Source organism: Callospermophilus lateralis, chromosome 8 (assembly GCF_048772815.1).
Source record: "Callospermophilus lateralis isolate mCalLat2 chromosome 8, mCalLat2.hap1, whole genome shotgun sequence".
NCBI lineage: Eukaryota > Metazoa > Chordata > Mammalia > Rodentia > Sciuridae > Callospermophilus > Callospermophilus lateralis.
Window position 1 is genome coordinate 1,018,037 of NC_135312.1, and position 18,973 is coordinate 1,037,009.

Genomic DNA, 18,973 nt, shown 5'->3' on the forward strand with positions numbered 1-18,973 from the left:
CCATGTGTCTGTTTAGGTCTTTGGTCACTTTCATTGCATTGTCTACTGATTGGTAGGAATCCTTGATAGTGTCAGTGGAGGTTCTGAATTTAGTCAAGTTCAATTATCAGTTCTTTGTTTTCATGGTTAGTGCTTTTTCTGTGTTCTAAGAACGACCTGCCTATCCCAGAGTCAAAATAGTATTCTCGTATGTAGATTCACTTTCACTTTTTCTGTTAGCTCTTGGTATGGTGTGAGGAAGAGCTTGTGGACCATTTCCTGCTCCTGCCCCGTGTTTATTCTGTGGCCCCGATGTTATTTGTTAAAAATGACTTTTCTCTCCCCTCTGGCTGAGCTGGCTTTAGGGTCTGTCCTTGCCAGTGCTACCTCCAGTACACACTGCCCAGTCTCTTGCCTGTCATTTCATTCGCAGGTAACCTGAGTCATGGTTTTTTTTTTTTTTTTTTTTGTACTTTTTCAAAATTGTAGCTATTCTAGGACCTTTACATTTCCACTTAAGTTTTGTGCTGGGGAATGAACATAATCAGTTTTTCAGGGGGGACGTGCAGGTAGAGCACTTGCTTAGCAGTGTGCAAGCCCTCAGTTTGATCACCAGAACCATAAAAACAAGAGTCAACTTATATCTACTGAAATTTCTTCAGTGCAAGCTGGGATTTTAACTGAAATTGTATTCAGTCTATCACTTCATTTGGGGACTCTATCAGCTTGCTCAGGCTGCGTAACACATACCATGGCCTAGCCTAGGTGGCTTAAACAGCACAGGTCCTTCTCAGCACTGAGGCGGCCTAGCTGGCTGGTGCTGGTGCTGCCTCTTCCTGCTGGCAGAGGGCCCCTCCCCACTGTGTCCTCACTTGGGCCCTCCTCAATGCATGCAGCTCTGGGGTCTGTCTCATGAGGACACCAGCCCCACTGGATCAGGGTCCTACCTACCCCAAGGGCCTTCCTTCATGCATGTAGATTCTGGGGTCTCTCTCATGATGACACCAGCCCTGCTGGATTAGAGTCCTACCCTGATGGCCTTCATTGCCTCTTTAAAGGCCTGTCTCCAAACACAGTCACTTTGGGGGTCAGAGCTTCAATATGGGAATTTGGAAGGGACACAGTTGAATCCATAAGAGACACTGAGTCCTCCAACCCATAAATATGCTGCATCTCTTCATGAAGTTTAGATTTTTACTCTTACCTAAATTTAACATATTTGATTGATTTAACTTCAGGGTTTTTTTTTGTTTGTTTGTTTTTGGTACTGGGGATTGAACTGAGGGGCACTTGACCACTGAGCCACATCCCCAGCCCTATTTTGTATTTAGAGACTGAGTCTCACTGAGTTCCTTACCACCTTACCATTGCTGAAGCTGGCTTTGAACTTGTGATCCTCCTGCCTCAGCCTCCTGAGCTGCTGGGTCTTTCTTAATTCTTAATTTTAAAAATAATTCTTAATTTTTAAAATCTACCTCTCGGGGTTGGAGTTGTGGCTCAGTAGTAGAGCACTTGCCTAGCATGTGTGAGGCACTGGGTTCAATTCTCAGCACCACATATAAAGAAATGATTAAAGGCCCACCAATAAAATCTACCTCTCAATTATTCAGTGGAAATATGTAGACACGATCAGTATTTGTTAATTGATCTTGTGACTACTGTGACCCTACTCACTCACTCATGAGTTCTGCTAGCTTTCAGGTAGTTTTGAGGTTTCTTCCATGTGTGCAGTTATGTCACCTCCAAACAGTCCTGTTTCTCCCTTTCAAACCTCACTACTTCACTTTTCTTACCAGTTCCTGGAGCCTCCAGAGCGATATTGAGGATGAGGTGTAAGAACGGTGTCTAGTGCCCTGTTAGGCAGAAAGCACTGCGTCTTGCACACTGAAATAGAGCGTTTACAGACATCCTTCATCTGGTTGAGAAGTTCCACGCCAGTTTTCTAGAAGTTATTATAAGGAACATTGAATTTTGTTTTTAAAAATTCCTTTGTAGAATGAAATTACCATGATTTTTCTCCTTTTTTCTGCTTACCAGACATTGACTGATTTTGAATTACTGAATTTTGCAGGACTGAAATAAATTTCATTCAGTCATGTTGCATTGTTTTTATATATTGCTGGATTTGACTTGCTCTAGCTTTGCTAGGGATTTTTACAACTATATTCATGAGGGCTATTGGTCTGTGGTCATTCTTTCTTGGAATTATTATTTTTGTGGTACTTGGGACTGAACCCAGGAGTGCTCTACCACTGAGCCACATCCCCAGCTCTTTCATTTATTTTTTGAGACAAGGTCTTGCTAAGTTGCTGAGGCCTCAAACTTGAGATCCTTCTGCTTCAGCCTCCCAAGTTGCTGGGATCACAGGAGTGTGCCCCTGTGCCCGCTTCTGGGAATGTTTTTTGTCTGGTTTTAGAACAAAAGCATTCAAAACTCATGAGTTGGAGAGTGTTAACCTCCTTTCATGGAAGATTCTGTGTAAAACTGATAGCATTTCCTTAAATGTTTGATAGAATTTGCCAGTGAAACCATCGAGTTTTGGAATTTTGTTTTAAAGATTTCTTTTTTTAGAGAGAGAGAGAATTATTTTAATATTTATTTTCTAGTTTTCGTCGGACACAACATCTTTGTATGTGGTGCTGAGGATCGAACCCGGGCCGCACACATGCCAGGCGAGCGTGCTACCACTTGAGCCACATCCCCAGCCCCAAGTTTTGGAATTTTGTTTGCAAGGGTTTCTTACTTAGTATGAGCTCAGTTTCTTTAATAGTTGTGACTGATCAGTTCCCCCCACCCCAAGTATTCTGATAATTTGTTCATCTAAGAGAAAACTTCTGGAATTAATGTTCATAACTCATCATGTTCTGTTGTCTGCAGGACCTGCAGTGATGTCTCCTCTCTCAGTCTTTCTGTTTTGGGTGCCAGGGAGTGAACCCACTGGGGCTTAACCACTGAGCCACATCTCCAGCCCTTTTTCATTTCGAGACAGGGTCTTGCTAAGTTGCTGAGGCTGGCTCTGAACTCATGATTCCCCTGCCTCAGCCTCCCAAGTTGCTAGGATTATCCATGTGGCTGGCACCATGGTGCCCAGCTTCTCCTGTCATTCTCATAGGTAATTTATTTCTTCTTTTTCTCTGTCTAGCTGAAGGCTTATCTGTTCATCATTTCAAACATCTCCTGTTACAGTATAGATCTGGACTGACCCCATCTCAAGTATTCAGAAAGTGGTTGGATCATGAAGGTTCTGATCACATTAAAGGATTAGTCTACCGATGCCAAAGGGACTGTTCAGATGGGACAGCTGGAGCAGGTCACTGGTGTGTGCCCTGAGAGGGGTTATCTTCTTTGCCCACCCTCCCTGCCTCTGGTTGCCCTAAGCTGAGCAGCTTTCACCAGGACATTCTGCCTCTCCTCAGGCCCAGAGTAGGGAGCGGCTGAGGACTCTGAGACCAGGAGATGGTGTCAGTCTTTCCTCCTTAAGTTGTTCCTGTCGGACATTTTAATCACAGTGTCAAAAGCGGACTAATAAACCTCTGTTGGTTTGAATGACACCCCTCCTGTTTGCCTATTTTCTGTTCAATTGATCTCAACCTTATTAATCTCTACTGCAACTTATTCTGATTAATTGCTCTTTCCAGTTTCTTATGGGGAATATTAATGACGCAGTAGGTCAGGTCTCAGTGCCTGTGTCTGGAGTTTGCCTGCACAGTTGGGACTGCAGTCTGTGGAAAGGACTCACCCCTTCCACAGAACGCCCCCAGGGAGAGACCAGTGCAGTCAGCAGACTCATCTTTCACTTGTGCTGCTCCACGGAGCATCTGTGGTGGCCCTTTTAGCCTCTCCATGTTTCTTGTAGATACAATGTAGTTTGGTCTTGCTCTTTTTAAACTAACTGGACCATCTCCACTTTCTATTTAAAATTTTTTTGGTACTGAGAATTGAACCCAGGGGTGCTTTAGCACTGAGCCACATCCCATACCTTTTTATTTATGTTGTTTTGAAACTAGGGCTTGCTAAGTCACTGGTGTTTTCAATTCTAAGTTGCCTCAACTGGGGTCTTGAGTTGCTGGGATTCCAGGTGCGCACCACTGTACCTGGCCTTTTCGGGGGGGGGGGATATAAATATATATGTGTGTGTGTGTATGTGTATTTTTAAATCTTTTTTAGATATACATGACAGTATTTTTAAAAATTTCTTTTTATAGTTGTAGATGGACAGCATGCCCTTATTTTATTTGTATGTGGTGCTGAGGATTGAACCCAGTGCCTCACACGTGGAAGGCAAGCACTCTGCCACTGAGCCCCAGTCCCAGCCCTGATCTCTCCTTTGTAACCAGGGCATTCAGATCACCGACATGGTGACTGTTGTAGATTCAGACTGACTGTATTATAACTTGTTTCCTGTTTTTCTTACCTATTTCTTTTTCATCAGCTTCATTTTTGATTACTTTTAAAAGACCCCTGTCTTTGCATACTCATTAGCAGTCCCACATCTGTACTTGTGCTGGAGACAGGACCCAGGGCCTCACACATGCCACCCTACCACCAAGCTGCATCCCCAGCCCTGCGGCTTTCTTTACAGTCGCTCTAGGGGCTCACCCACTTAACATGGGGTGTTCCGCACTGTCAGGTGGTTTTGTTGTGTGAATGTCTGAGCATACATTTTTTGCTATCACTTAGGTTTTGAAGGTGAGCTTGCTGCACATACAAGTCTGAGCTGACCATACTTTTACTTCTTTAAAGAAGTTCCACTTTTTTCCAGCTTGCATTTTTTAAATAATAAATCTCTGAAAATTCCAGTTGGTTCTTTTCCCCCTTCGGAGACAAGTTCAGGCCCAGACTGACCCAGACACCTGGACCCAAGCTATCCTCCTGCCTCAATCCCTGGACAGCTGGGACATCGTGTGCACCACCACATCTGGCTTCCACTGGTTCTTTTAAAACATCTTCTAGTTGTCACCGAGATTCACCTTGGCCTTCTCATTTCACTCTCCATTCAAGAGATCCGAATGCCTGACTCTGTGCGTCATCATGAAGCTAGGAAGACCCCAGTTCTCAGGAGCAGTCCCGAGGGCAAAAAGGAGGTGCGCAGGTGAGATCAGGAACAAGGAGCCAGCTAAGAAGACGGGGCTGCAGTGGGGGCCAGAGGCCAAGAAGGGTGCCGGCTGGGAGGGGCTGTGGGCCGCGCAGTGGGCTCTCCGCGCTGCCAGGGACGGGCAGGTGGGCGGCAAGCCCGGCGCGCTCTGCCCGCCGAGGACGAGTGCCCTCCAGAGCTGCGAGGGCCGAGGGCGGGCTGGCAGCTGGCCCTGGACGTGCTTGAAACCTGGAGTGCTCTGAAGAGGGGGCTGCGGGGCTCCCAGGCCTGGAGTGGAAAAGGCCCTGCGGCGTGGACTACCGGCCCTGAGCAGCAGCGCCGGGCGCCGGCAGGTGTGCTCCGGGTGGTGGGAGGAGGGAGCCATCCCGGCTTCCCGCCCGGGGCGGCGGACAGAGCTTTCAAGGAATTTTGGCAGAGGGAAGCAAAGCACGTGCCGGCTGGTGGGCGACCTTTAGGCTGGGCAAAGCACGCCGCAGAGGGGAACGGGGCGCCTCACCGGGCCCCTGCCCCGCACGCCGCGTCGTGACACCCCACGCCTCCGCCCCGGCTCCCCTCCCGCCCGCGGCACCACGGCCCAGACAAGCCCGAGGCTCCCACCTGGGCGCCCTCGCTGACCCTTCAGGGGCAGGGCCGTGAGCCTCCTGGAGGATGTGCCGTGCTGTCCAGGCTCAAACCTCTCTCTGGGTCTGAGTTTCCTAGCGAGTTGTCGACCCAGACGTCCTGCCCCTTTTATAGCGCGGCGCCTTTAAGGACTTGCTGCGCCCTCCTGCTTCTTTTTTCTCGCGCGTCGACCTCCTAGGGCAGCCCCGCCTCTCAGGGAGCGCGCCTGCGTCACCGCGCGAGGTCGGCCTCACCCTAGCGCCTGCGCTGTCGAGACGAGGGTTGCCTCGCTCCGGGCCTTGAAGGGGTGGGCGGGTTCTCCTCCGGAAGGGGCGGGGAGATGGTGGTGCCTCGCGCTGTAGGTGTGGTGGTTGCAGAACTGACCTTTGCTCCCACGCCGCGGTATCAGGGAGCCAATGGCTTCAAAGCTCCGGGACGCGTGGTGGGCGGCGGGGGCGGGGCCTCTGCCGGAAGGGGCGGGCGATGCGGTAGGTTCCGTGTCGGCCGCGCAGCTGGGCGGGGTCGCACCCAGCCGGGCTGGGGTCCCGAGGCCGCGCCCTTCTGCGCTCGCTGCGCTGCCTGGCAGCAGGGCCCTCCACTCCCCGCGCGTCGGTGTAAGACGGTGGCTTTCGTTACCTTCCGCACCTTCCTGTCCTTGGTGCGGCAGCGTCTCCCGCACTGTGGCTTGGTTGTCCCGATCTAGCCTCGGCTTTGACACTTCCAGATTGTCACCGGGGACGCTTGACTCGCCCTAACGGTGCTTGGAGCTGCCCTGTTTCCTAGGGCGTCTTTCTGCGGAGGCCAGAGCCTTGGACACAGCCTCAGGCCCTCCCGCGGTGAAGTATCTAGGCGAACCCAGTAGCATTTATCGATAAGACCAAGAGGGTAAAGTAAGGTGGCAGTTCATCTCTGCGTTCCGTATTTCTAGACATGGATCAAAAACTGTTAAAGTTGGTAGAAGAGCTCACAACTTCAGGAGAACCCCAACTGAATCCTGAGAAAATGAAGGAACTGAAGAAAATTTGCAAGTATGTCTTTAGGTTTAGCATTTCATGATATTTATCTCAGTAAGCCCCTGACTCTAGGGAGATTGTGGGGTTTTCTTGGACCTCAGCACTTTGCCCACCTCCATATCTCAGCCATCCCCTCCTGCCTCCGCCTGGAAAGATCCACCAAGGACCAGGCCAGCAACATTCCCCAGGTCCTGCAAAGTCATCTCTGACAGGCAGCATTGTGGGTGGAGGTGCAGGTCAGCAGAGCACAGAGAGGTCTGTGCTTGGTACTTCTGATTCTTTCTATATGTGCATGTTACAAAGCATATAAATGAGGCATTCTTGAGTGCATCTATGTGATCTGTGGGCAAATGTACCTCTTTTATTACTGTTGAAACATGGGAAGGGAGAACGTTCACAGTGTGTGTGTGTTGTGGTGCTAGGAATGGAACTCAGGGCCTTGTGCATGCTAAGCAGGGACTCTATCCCTGAATCACACCCAGCCACTCTGTCTTTAGAATGCATCCATCATCCATCCCCAGAATCAGGCAGGAAACAAAACTTCTTCCTGTCATTTGCTGGGAACATGAACCTGTGTTCAAAGAACAAAACTGATGTTGTGTACCTTTCAGTAAGAAACTCCAACTCAGACACAGTTTTGCTGCAGGTCATTGAAAACTCCTAAATCTCTGGGGTTCACACAAGGCAGGGCTGGGGAGAGCCGACACCCAGAGGGCTCCATGGGCCTTCCCCTCACTTCCCGCAGAAGAGGCTGGGTCTGTGCACTCAGCTAGTCTGTGGTGCTCCTGAGTGGTGAGGAAGTGTCTGTGAAGGGATGATTACAAATACTTGAGGCTGAGGTCCCTGCTGACACCACGCAGCTCTAAGAGCAGCTGTGGACATGGACATTGCGACAGGGCTGCATTTTAATAAAACTTTATAAATGGCACTGATACTTGGCACTCATAACTTTCCCACATCAAGAATCATTCCTTCATGTGTCTTGATCACTTATTTGTTTTGCCATGCTGGGGCTCAAACCCAGGGCCTTGTGCAGGCCAGGCAAGTGCACCACTGAGCAGTTCTTTAAACCATTTAAAAATGTAGGAAACAGTTTGGGCTTGTGGGTCACACAAAAAGAGGCACAGTTGAGGGGCCTCATTTGTGCCAAGACATTGGTCTGCTTACCCAGCTCTAGGAGAAGGGGAAGAGGAAGCCTGGACAGCAGCTGTGGCCCCCACTATATGTAAATAGTGTGTCCTGTGTGAATGTAAACTGACCCTTCAAGTACCAGGTGCTGAGCTCAGGCTGGCTTGTGCCCCCAGGTCTTCAGAGGAGCAGCTCAGCTGTGCTTACCGCCTGCTGAAAACACAGCTGACCCAGGACCATGCTGAGGTCCGCCTGTCCGCCTTCCAGATTGTGGATGAGCTCTTCACCAGGTCTCACCAGTTCAGGGTGCTGCTTGTTTCTGACTTCCAGGAGTTCCTGGAACTCACACTGGGCACCAACCATGAGCAGCCCTTGCCGCCCCCCAGAGAGGCAGCCCAGAGGCTGAGGCAGGCAGCCCTGCGAGCTGTGGAAGAGTGGAATGAGAGGTTTGGTGAGGCCTATAAGAAGCTAGCCTTGGGCTACCACTTCTTAAAACACACCAAAAAGGTAGGTGGGCCTTGCACAGTGCTGCCAGTTCCCTGGGGCAGAGCAGGTAGGCCTCAGGAGGGAAGACCTCTCACTGTGGAGCCAAGTACAGAGTGCTCCCAGGCCATGTTGTTGGGCAGCTTGGCCTAGGTACCTGGGTTTCTGGACCTGCTTGGGGCCTGGGAGGGGAGAAACATCTTTGAGGAAGACAAGCTGTGCCCACGTGTGCATCAAGCTGAGCCTGCAGGCCTGTGTCCCTTTGGTTGTTCAGCCATGTTCTGTAACAGGCACTGTGTTCTTAAGAGTCCCCACCTGGATCCTGCCATTGGCTCTAATGGGTTCTGGGCATGATGAAATCCATCAGGACCTGCTGCTGTGATCCCAACCCAACTCTGTCACTGCCCAGATCTTGTTTTGCCCCTGCCCTCTGTGGACAGGTGGCCCTGCCTGTGGGCCAGAGAACCAGCTCTCCCTCTGACCCACTGGCGTGCCACCTCCTGGGGTGCACACTCAGGTGGTGCTTGGACTCTGGGGTCCAGACAGCAGCCCGTTTGCCTCCTGTACTCCCACCTGTGCTGCACTTGTGGCTGGAAGTCTTTTTTAATTTTATTTTTGAGGTGGGGTTTTGTTTTTCCCAGGCTGTCCTCGAACTCCTTAGCCCAGGTATTCCTCCTGCCTCAGCCTCCCAAGTAACTGGGACAACAGGCCTGCATCATGGCACCTGGCCAGGGCTGGGAGTTCACACCTCTTTTATCTGAAATGGTAGACTTGGCGAGTTTCTCAAGATGAAGCATCGCAGTTCAGCGTATATCCTGTTGTTAAGATGATGGCGTCTCCCCTTGCTGAGGCCTGCTGCATGCTCATGTGGTGGCCGTTTGCTCTCTGGTGAGTGTTTGTTGTGGACAGACCTGATCTTCACTGTTTCCCAGATGGACTTTCAGGATGTAAATGGGAGGACTCTGGCAGAAAGGCAGCAAGAAGAGCAGAAGCAGAGGCACTTGGATAGAATCTACAGAGAAAGAGCCAAGCAGGCCGAAAGGGAAATGGAAGGCAAGTTCCAGGCTGAGGGTGCCTCGCACATACCAAGGGCCGCCTGTGCCTCTGCATCCTCCCAGGACCCTGGTCACAGGAGACCCAGGCAGGCCAGGCTAGGGTTCAGGTTGGGCAGTCCCTGCACAGGAGCTTGCACCCCTGTGCCCCCTGGTGGTTAGTTCTGTCTGTGGCCCTTTGGGGAGACTCCCTGGGCACAGGCTGAGTGGAGAACTTCCAGACAGTGGTCTGTGCTTGGGTCTGCTGAAGATCCCCTTGCCGTTTTGTCTCCCAGCCACCATTCACCTCCCTCTCCCCTACCTATTTTTTTTTTTTTTAAGTAATGGGGATTGAACCCAGGGGTGCTCTGCCACTGAAGTTCATCCCTGGCCCTTTTTATTGTAATTTAAATTTTTTTTAATTTTGAGTTGCTTAGGTCCTTGGTAATTTTATTGGGGCTGGCCACAAACCTGCAAACCTCTTGCCTTAGCCTCCCGAATTTCTAGTATTACATGTGTACCCCTGCACCCAGCTCCCCATTTGCTCTTAACCCAGCTTCCACCCCCCAAATCCCTATGATGTATGTCCTGGCAGCCAGCCTTTTCTTGAGGGAGAGAGCAGGGTGTGGGGAATCAGAAGATCTAGGGGATAGTCGTCCACCTGCAGGGTGCCCAAGACCTGCCAGGGCAGCTGCTCTGTGTCTCAGACAGCGGGGCTGATGCTCTTCTGTGCCCAGACCCCCCAGGGCCTGTTGTAGGCAGGCAGCTGTGCCCAGATGGTAGAGAGGCCACCAGGAGCTGGCCCAGCCCTGCAGGGTGTGGCTTGATGTTGGCAGATGTGGCTGCTGGGAGAGGCTCAACCCTCTCTGGGATGCACTGCTCTGGCTGAAGGCTCCCTGCTCTGCAGTTGGTCCCTGGCGTGTTTGCCTGTGCTCCTGCTGGCTGCCAAGAGGTGACCTTGCAGTCCTGCCAACTGGGCAGTTTAGTAAGCAGGTGAAAGCTGCTGTGATACGTTTACCTTGGGTGTTGGCTTTTCTTGGGAAGTGAGGCCCAAGGGTACAGGTGGCCCATGTGACCCTTAGCTGCCTGGTGCTAACAGTGACCAGGACCTCGACACAGTGTGTGGTGGGGATACTCCTCGCTCAGTGTGACGAGGCCAGATGTATCTCCATGTCTCGGCAGAGATGTCTGCAGAAGTTGGGTGCTGTCTGACGGAAGTGGAGAACTGCTTCAGGCTGCTGGTGCCCTTGGACTTTGACCCATGCCCAGAAGCCAGCTTCCTTGATGAGGGTCCCCCTGGTTCCTTGAGCTCAGACTGGGAAGTCCCTCACTGGTCTAGCACTCCTGATGCCCCAGATGAGCCATGCTGCAGCAAGGACCTGCCTGCCTCTGCATACCACCCGGGGGCCACTGGTGCTGGGGAGGGGCCGCCCCAGGCAGCCACAGGGGACCCCTTGGAGGACGAGGAGCAGCCGTGCTGCAGCAAGGACCTGCCCGCCTCTGCACAACACTCAGGGGCCGCTGGTGCTGGGGAGGGCTGCCAGGCAGCCGTGGAGGATGCGCCCCAGGACGAGTGCAGCGGGGAGCAGTTTGTGCGCAGCCATGGGCTGGGCTCACACAAGTACTCGCTGGACGTGGAACTGCCCTTCGGTAAGGGGCCACCAGGTCTGCTGGTGCCTCCCTGCCCAGGCTCCGCTGGCTAGTGGGCCACTGCTGTGGCAGCCACCGGCCTAGGTGACCCACAGCCATGCCAAGTCTGGCCTACAGTGGGTACATGCAGGCTTTTCCTTCCCATATAGCCTCTGCACTGGGCTGTGCCCACTTTACCAGGCCTCTGTGGCCACAGGCCGGTCACAGAAAGCATATGGACTTGTTTGCCATATATAGCCCACTCCTGGGCAGGGTGGGTGCAGGAAGGATGTGTGTAGGGCCAGAATCACACAGCAGTGAGCTCTGTCGACACTCGGCTGGCCTGGGTGGGCATCCAGCATTTCCCTGTGGGCTGTAGCCTCTTGGCCTCAGGGTCCCTTGTGACCCCCATTCACCTCATTCCAGATGGTCTGAAGGTGCAAGAGAATGATGACAACCTTGCTGTCCTCCATGCTGCCCGTGATGCAATCAAGCTCATCCAGAACAAGTTCCTGCCAGCTGTGTGCTCCTGGGTCCAGGTGAGGCTGGACACCTGGCCTTCAAAGCTGTCCCTGTCAGGCCAGTACCCGGGCAGAGTGAAGATGTAGTTGGCGGGAGCCGTAGGATGGAAGGAGGACATATGGAAAGTGCCAGGTGTGGGTCTTGTCCTTGGGGTGACCTAGGGGGTCAGCCAGGTGTCCTTGACCATTTGTTCCCAAGGCTACAGACCAGGCCATGTTGCCTCCTGGCAGGGCCTGTGTTCTCTGTGACTTCTTCCTTGTTCTGCAGAGGTTTACCCGAGCAGGGACCCACGGTGGACACTTACGGCGTGCCATCGACTTGAAGGCAAAACTGGAACTTGCGCTGAGAAAGTATGAGGAGCTTCACGTGCAGCCTGAGTGGGGACCAAGGAGCAAGGTGTGTGCTTGGTGGGCCGGCAGGTCCAGGTCCGGGGCGGAGGAGCGAGGTGTGTATGCATGGTGGGCTGGCAGTTCTGGGGCGGGGCTGAGCTGCCTGTGCAAGCAGGAGCTTTTTCACTCTGCTGGCCTGGCAGTGGGAGCCCGACTGGCGTGTCCTGGTGCCAGAGCCCAGCCATGCCCCACATGTGGACATGCCCCACAGCCCAGCAGGGCCCGCCCCATAGTGGACATGTGAGCTCATTCACTGTATAGTGGCAACATGGCTCCTGCTACTGGGTGTTGTCCACTTACCCTGCACTGTAGCCAGGGAGCCCTACAAGTCGGGCTGTGCCCCTCCTGCTTAGGGAAGGATGGGGCTTCTGTGGAGTCTCCAGCAGAGTGGGTTCTGTGTACTGATGGGCACGACGGTGAGCTGGGGCAGGGTGCCCACTTTGGGGATGGAGACTCAAAGACCAGCTGTCTGCTGGACTGTGTAGCACCTTAGCCTGGGAGGGACCATGGCATTGATGAGAGAGGAATGGGCCTTCTGTGGTTGGAGAGGCAACAGGGGTTCCTGGGCTTCCCTGAGCAACCGCATGCCACCAGAGCAGGACAGGGTCTCTAGATGGGGCTGAGAGGTGGGAGCCACAGGCAGGCTGAGGGGGGATTGGACACTGAGCCTGGGCCTCCAGGCAGCGGGCTAGGGTGTAGCCAGGCATCTACCCTGGAGCACAAGGTCCTTGGCACTGGATGCCTTGGAGCTGGCTGGAGGAGGCAGGTGAGCTTGTAGCAGCCTGAGAGCAAGTGAGGGTGGTATTCCTGCCTAGAGATGCTTGGGGGCTGTGGCGGGGAGAGGATGCTGCACTGGGACTTGTTGTGCCTTGTGAAAGAGAACTGTCACATGCAGATGCCATCTTCCTGCCTTTGGTTGGTCTCTCACCTGCTCTCAGAGAAGCTGAGAAAATAGACACCAGATGCACCGCTCCTTGGGTCCCTGGGGAACCCAGAACCAGGCCCAGCTGAGTGGAGAGGGTGCCAGCCCTGGCCTGGGGAAGGTAGACTTCTTTTTTTAAATAATAACTGTATTTTTTATTTATTTTGTGTATGCAGTGATGAGGATTGAACCCAGTACCTCACACGTGCTAGGCAAGTGCTCTGCCACTGAGCCCCAGTCCCAGCCCAGAACCTCCCCCTTTTCAAAGGTAGCTTTGAGGTGGAAAGAACTCTGTTTCTTGCCAAGAAAAAGATGAAGTTGCAGGCCACGCAGAGCCCAGACCAGGAGTGGGCATATGTGTTGCCCACCGATGGTGAATGTGCATGCAGCCGCCAGGTCAAGGCTCTAAGCTGAGCTCAGTCAGCTCATGCTGTGGCTGGCATCCCTGGTGCCCTGCCCTGTGTGGTATGACCATACTGTGCCCTGGCAGCAGACCTGGGGTGGCAATGCAGTGCCAGAAGTTCTGGAACCCGAGAGGAGGAACCCCTACCTGAGCAGCTGCTGGGAGATCCCTGGCTGTGGAGGCCGTGTGTGGCCCTCAGGCCCACCAGAGGGCAACCTTGCTTCTCTCCTGCAAACCCCACGAGTCTGCGCTGTGCAGCTTGGGGACAGGAGTCTTTGTGGGCGCTCGTTCTGCCTCACTAGAGTCCACTGTGTGTGGCATGCTGCTTGTTTAAGGAGTCAGCTTTGTCAGTTTTGACCAAAATATATTTACGGTGAAAAATAATTGTCTGGTGGGAGGAAGGTGCCTGTCACCTACTCAGTCAGAGGAGCTTACTCTAGACCGCAGGGCACCAGCACTCCGAGCAGCCAGCCTGGGTGCAGAGTGAAGGCCAGGTGGGCCCCCAGCGCTGTGCTGAGTGTGGAGGCTGCCTTGTGTGGTGCACTCGTGCTGTCCAGGGCTCAGCCCATGGCCATTTTGCTGCTGATGGCCTTGGTTGTGGCAAGGATGTCCTTGGACATTTGGTGTTCTGGGGATGTCCACAGGCTTCCCGGGCTGCTGGGGTCCATTCTCATCAGGCCTAGGTATGATCAGCCTGCATGGTCTTCTGGGGCTAGTGGCAGTGCTGAAGGTGGCAGGACCTGAGCCCAGAAGGGTCACAGCAGCCGGCTGCTCTCCTTGGCCTGAGGCTCTGTCAGCAGGGCCCCTGGAGAGCTGCTGCCCCTGCTCTCATCTCGGAGCCCCACAGTGCCTCCTGCAGGTGCGGCTGACTAGGGGAGGGTCCCTGGCAGTCTTTCCCAGGGCTGCTGGCTGCTCAGCCTGCACTGTGGTGAGGGGTCGGGGCTCTGAGCTAAGCTTAGCCAGCTCTTGCTGCCGCTGGTGTCCCTGGCACACTAGAGGGTCAGGCTGTCCTGCGTGGTAGGTAGCCTGTGTCCTGGCTCCACCACACCTGCTGACTTTGCCATGGGCTTGAGGAAACTTGAGTCCTAGCCACGCCTGGCCGTGTGTCTCCTCCCTCTGCAGGCCCAGGAGGTCTGGTTTCCTTGACCTCTGCTTGCCCTGGACTCCTGCCAGCTGCCCTGTCCCTTCCAGATGCTGGTGCTCAGGTCTGCTGTGTCCCAGGGTGGGTGAATGGGACTGGGCCCGCTGGTGTAGCTACCTCTCTATTCTGGCTGTGGCTCACAGGGCCCATCCCGAAGCTCTCGTGGGCTGTGGACACTGGAGTCCCAAATCCAGCCCTTCAGAGCTGTCCACCTGGCCCTCTGTGGTGCACAGCCTCAGGCCACTGCATGGCCCCTGCCTTCCACTGTGCACTCTGGCTGTCGGCCCTGCTTTGACTCCACTCAGTGTGTCCTTTGATACTGTCAGAGTAGATGACTCATCCCCACTTCTGCCCAGGACCTGCAGGACCTGCTGCTGGAGGGCAGGGCCACACAGGGTGTTGTGCATGGGCAGTGAGGGGCTGTGGGTGTCCTTTGGCCACGTGGTCTGGTCAGTAGACTCCTGCCCAGGCTGCTCTTCAGGAGAACGGGGCTCCTGTGAGTGTGCAGGGCCTATCAGGCCCTGCAAGGTTGATGATGTCCCAGCTTCAGTGGGAAGACAGATGTCACTCTGCTCTGCTGTCAGCTGAAGGGACACTTTCTGGACCCTCTCCACACACTGATCCTAATAAAGGCACTCTGAAATCCTCAGAGGTTTCTCGTGCAGCGGCAGAGGAGCCGCCCGCAGATGGAGTGATTGGAGGGCTCCCGCTGCAGCCGCTTAGGCTCAGGTGAGCCGCTTCCCAGAATAGACGCGGCAGCCAGTGCAGGCAGGCCTATCTGCCCATCTCCCTCCTGCTGGCAGCCCTCCCTGCAGAGCTGCAGCACCCGCAGCGGCTTGGGCAGGGGTGGAGCAGCTAATGAACATCAGTTTAATTAGAGCTGTTTTAATTAGAAATTATGAATGAGGTGTTCTTCACTAATTTTCAAATAAAATTTACGAAGGGTTTAAATTGTTTCCCTTACGTTTCCCCACTTAGCACGGGTTTGGCATCGTTAACTCCGCATGTAGAACAGGCTAGGTGGGGAGCACTAATTCAATAATGCGTGATTCAGACATCTGAGAACTTCTGACAGATGTGAGAGACTGAGAAAGACATGATGCCCATTTAGAGCCAAGTGGCCACCGCCAGGCCCTGGGCACTCTGGGCGCCGATGGGGAGGGGGAGGGAAGCCTGCTTGCAACCCGCTGCAGTCTGTTTCACAGGTTCTCTTTCTGCCTGTCGCCTGTTTTCTACATAGTATTGTTTTCCTTTTGACATAGATGCTCTGTCCTCAGAAAAATACTTAAGCCAGTTTAAATATGTTTAAGTGTTTGTTTTATAGAGTGTCTCCATGTCGGCTCTGTGTGGGGGCAGACTGGGGATAAATCTTGGCTGGATCAATATGGAGGGTCATTGGGTAGATTTAGTTTCCACCTTGCTCTGTTACAGGAGGGCTGTAATAATCCAGCTGCCTCGTTCGTTAAACTGATAAAAATCCTTTGAAAACTTTTAAATTGCCTGCTTTTAATTATGTAGCTTGAATCAACGGTTATTTTCTTATTGTGTAATTAACAAAATACTAATTTCCCACCAACGAGTGAGTCAGAGAACAGTGATTCCGAGGTGCTGTCGCCTGGCCCTGTGGGCAGTGCTTTGCCTTCTTCCCTGTGGTCAGGCCGCGGGCTCCCCTGTGACTCTGGCCAGCAGGTGGGCTTGGCCTTGCCCTCACCGCCCTGCCTCCAGCCCCAGCTGCCAGCCTCTCCCCCTGGCTGTGGGGTCCGGAGCTTCCTGTGCTGCTGCCCAAGCCCTTGTAGCATCTGGTTCCCTAGGTGAGGAGGACAGAATTAGAAAGCCCAGGGAATGAAATGTTGGCCCATCAGACACGCACAGGGACCGTCAGTCAGCTTCGCCTCCAGGAAGCGGCCGCCGTCTGTAGCCTTCCTGGATGACTCCTTCCATCACGCTGAAGGCCACGCTGCCTCCCAGGGTGCCGGGGGAGGGGCGGGTGCACTGGTGCACTGCTTTGAAAGGACAGGCTGGGCCTGGCTGCCCTCCCAGCCCTACAGCATGGAGCCCCCTCCTGGCCCCATGGCAGGCCACCTCAGCCAGGCACCTTCCCCAGCCAGCTGGTGCCCTCCCAGCCTGCCCACGCGTGGTCCCCTTGGTTCCAGAAGACACTTCCTGGGGTGGATTGCTTTGTTACCCCCATTTTATAGATGGGGAACCTCTGTGGGCCTGGCCTCCTTGCCAAGACCAAGACCTTGCCTGGATGCCAGGGAAGGCTGCCCGACACCTCCCCGCCCATGCCTGTGCCTCTGAGCACTGCCTCTTGCTCCCCAGGGGCTGCCTGCTGGCCACATCTCTGCCTGGGGAGGTTGGGCTGCAGCAGGTGGCCTTTCACATGCCTGTGTGGGACTGTGTGAGCCACGGGCCCCAGAGTGGGTGAGTCTGGGTCTTCCTCATCCTCTGCCAGAGTAGCTTTCTCCACAGAGCTCGTGGGGGCCAGAGCTCCTGGGGGTCAGAGCTACTAGATATGGAGACTTTGGTTGCTCCATGAGGCGATTGTCCTCCACTGGGTCCGATGTGAATTTCTGTAAGGTCCAGATGACCCGTGATGACCCTCCTGCTCTGTGTCCCTCACACCGCCCCTGTGCAGGAATACCTGTGGTGCAGACTCCCAGGAAAACAAGCGGTCCTGGCCCAAGTCCAGCCACCCACGGGAGGGAGTCTGTGTGGACCACCAGCCCTCATTGGCTTACAGAAGTGTGTGCCTTTGGCTGGCCGCTTGTCTTCACCCAGTGGAGATTTCGGCCCTACCCTTACTCTAGAAACACTCTATGCACGCATGATCCAACAGCTCTGCCTCACACCTGCCCCCAGCTGGATGAGGCTCTTGGCCCCTGGGCCCTGGGTGCTCCTTGTGCATGCTGGCAGTCTCCAGGGCAGGTTGACTCCTGATTTGGTCAGTCGAGGAGGGGAAGTGCCTGCCACTGTGCTATGTGTGGGTGTGAGGTCCCTAAGTGTCCACCTTGGAGGTGCTTGTGTCAGAAGGTGGTGGTCGGCTCAGGAGAGTGTGCTCCTGGTGCCCTGCCCATGTCCAAGCAGGTTGACTTGGCCTTGGTGCCATTGCACATGAGGGGCCTCCTCCCGGGGTGTCCATTTGGTCAGTGGTGCGACCGCCCTCTGTCCTCTGACAGTGCGTCCCTGGCAGTCGGAGATGCACATGAGATATTGGCCTGGCCGGCAATTTGCACGGCCTTCCAGGGAGGGCATTAGCATATAAATAGCAGATGCAGTGCCGACCATCACAGCTGAGCACGTTTAATTTTTAGTTTATAAGATAGAATGGGTTTTTAAATGCATAGCCATCAAGCCCTGAGAGACAAATGCAGTTTGGAACTCACTTGTCTGACGAGGCCTTACATCATTTTTTTTTTAAAAGGGAAATAGACACACATAAAACTGAACAAAAGTGATTTCTTGGGTGAAAAGTAATTGAGATTGCGCACCAAGTTAATTAGATGGTACAAAATTTATTTAATGGTCCCAGCTGTATCTCCAGGCCGTGGAGCTTGGTGGGCGACCCGCTTTCTGGGCACCAAGCTGTTCTTCCCATTCCTTCGCAAATAATTAGCAACCTCACTGCCCCTACTTCTGTAAACTGATTGCGCTGTATATTTTAGTCGTTTTATTGCTTGTTTAATTATGATGGTGGAGACTCATTTTTCTAAATCCTTTTAACTGTGGGTGAGAATCAATTTGTATAAAACCAGCAGTGTCCCCCTCCGTGGCCTCCCCATGGCCACAGCCTTGAGTAGAAGCTTCTGCCAAGTAGGTGGATTGGGCTGTCCCTGGAGCTGGCTTGGGATAAGGCTTCCAATTGGCTGCAGGCTCAGGCTGCCGGTCTGGCCCCTCCCAGGCACCCAGGGCTTCACCGGTCAGGCTCCCTTCCTTCTCCCCTGGGTGCTCTGCATGGTGTTTTCTGGCAGTTGGGGAATCTCAGCTCCCAGGTGGGTGGAAGCCAGCTGCCCTGGAGCAGGTCACAGGTCTGACCTCGCCCTGTAGCTCTCGGTGGGAGTGAACTCCTTCCCTGCACCTCAATGTCCAGCCACCCCTGTACAGCCCCGCAGTGGGGCGCTGTGGTGCCGTGGGCCCCCCTTGTGCTGTTTCTTTCTGGCCTAATCTGTGACCTTGAAGGCAGGTCACCACTGCTGTGGCTGAGCTCACTGGATTATTTAGTCTCTTAGAATCCAAGTGCTCAAAGGGAGTCTTCCACAGGCCTTAGATTCCCTGGGCCACGCCGCTTTCTGAGGTCTCAGAGGGGGCTGTTGCTTGTCACCATGGTGTTCTTGTCTCTGAGCAGGTCACTCAAGTACCCTGGCAGCTGGCAGCTGAAAGCTGTCCCTGCCTCTTTGGACGCAGGTGTGTTGCTGCCTATCCGGGGCAATGGAGCACTTGGATGAGCAGCAGCTCTTGCTCACAGAGGTGAAGCCAAACTTGAAAATGGATGCTTTTGTGCCAACTTTTGTATCAGCAGTGAAGTCTCTGACTTCTAGTTGCTGTAGCTCGCGTGTTACTGCCTCTGAGTAGTTGAAAAGTAAAGTGCAGGTGTGGATGACGTGGTTGCTGTGGCCCAGGACGAAGCCCAGGGTCTCT

The 18,973-nt window shown here is 53.8% G+C and overlaps 1 protein-coding gene across 3 annotated transcripts in view; it reads left to right on the forward strand.

The window, feature by feature from the left end:
* The first annotated feature begins 6,186 nt into the window (after positions 1-6,186).
* Uvssa (UV stimulated scaffold protein A) overlaps positions 6,187-18,973 on the forward strand; it is a 32,756-nt gene continuing 19,969 nt past the window's right edge. The window contains exons 1-7 of one of the 3 annotated variants that reach the window (XM_076863821.2): positions 6,187-6,510; positions 6,603-6,702; positions 7,992-8,322; positions 9,231-9,351; positions 10,512-10,979; positions 11,385-11,497; positions 11,748-11,876. In XM_076863821.2, the coding sequence (XP_076719936.2) occupies positions 6,605-6,702; positions 7,992-8,322; positions 9,231-9,351; positions 10,512-10,979; positions 11,385-11,497; positions 11,748-11,876 (1,260 nt within the window). In that variant the 5' untranslated portion in view covers positions 6,187-6,510; positions 6,603-6,604. Of the gene's footprint in view, positions 6,703-7,991; positions 8,323-9,067; positions 9,352-10,511; positions 10,980-11,384; positions 11,498-11,747; positions 11,877-18,973 lie in introns of those variants that run through there. The other 2 variants (XM_076863822.2, XM_076863823.2) reach the window with 2 other exon arrangements.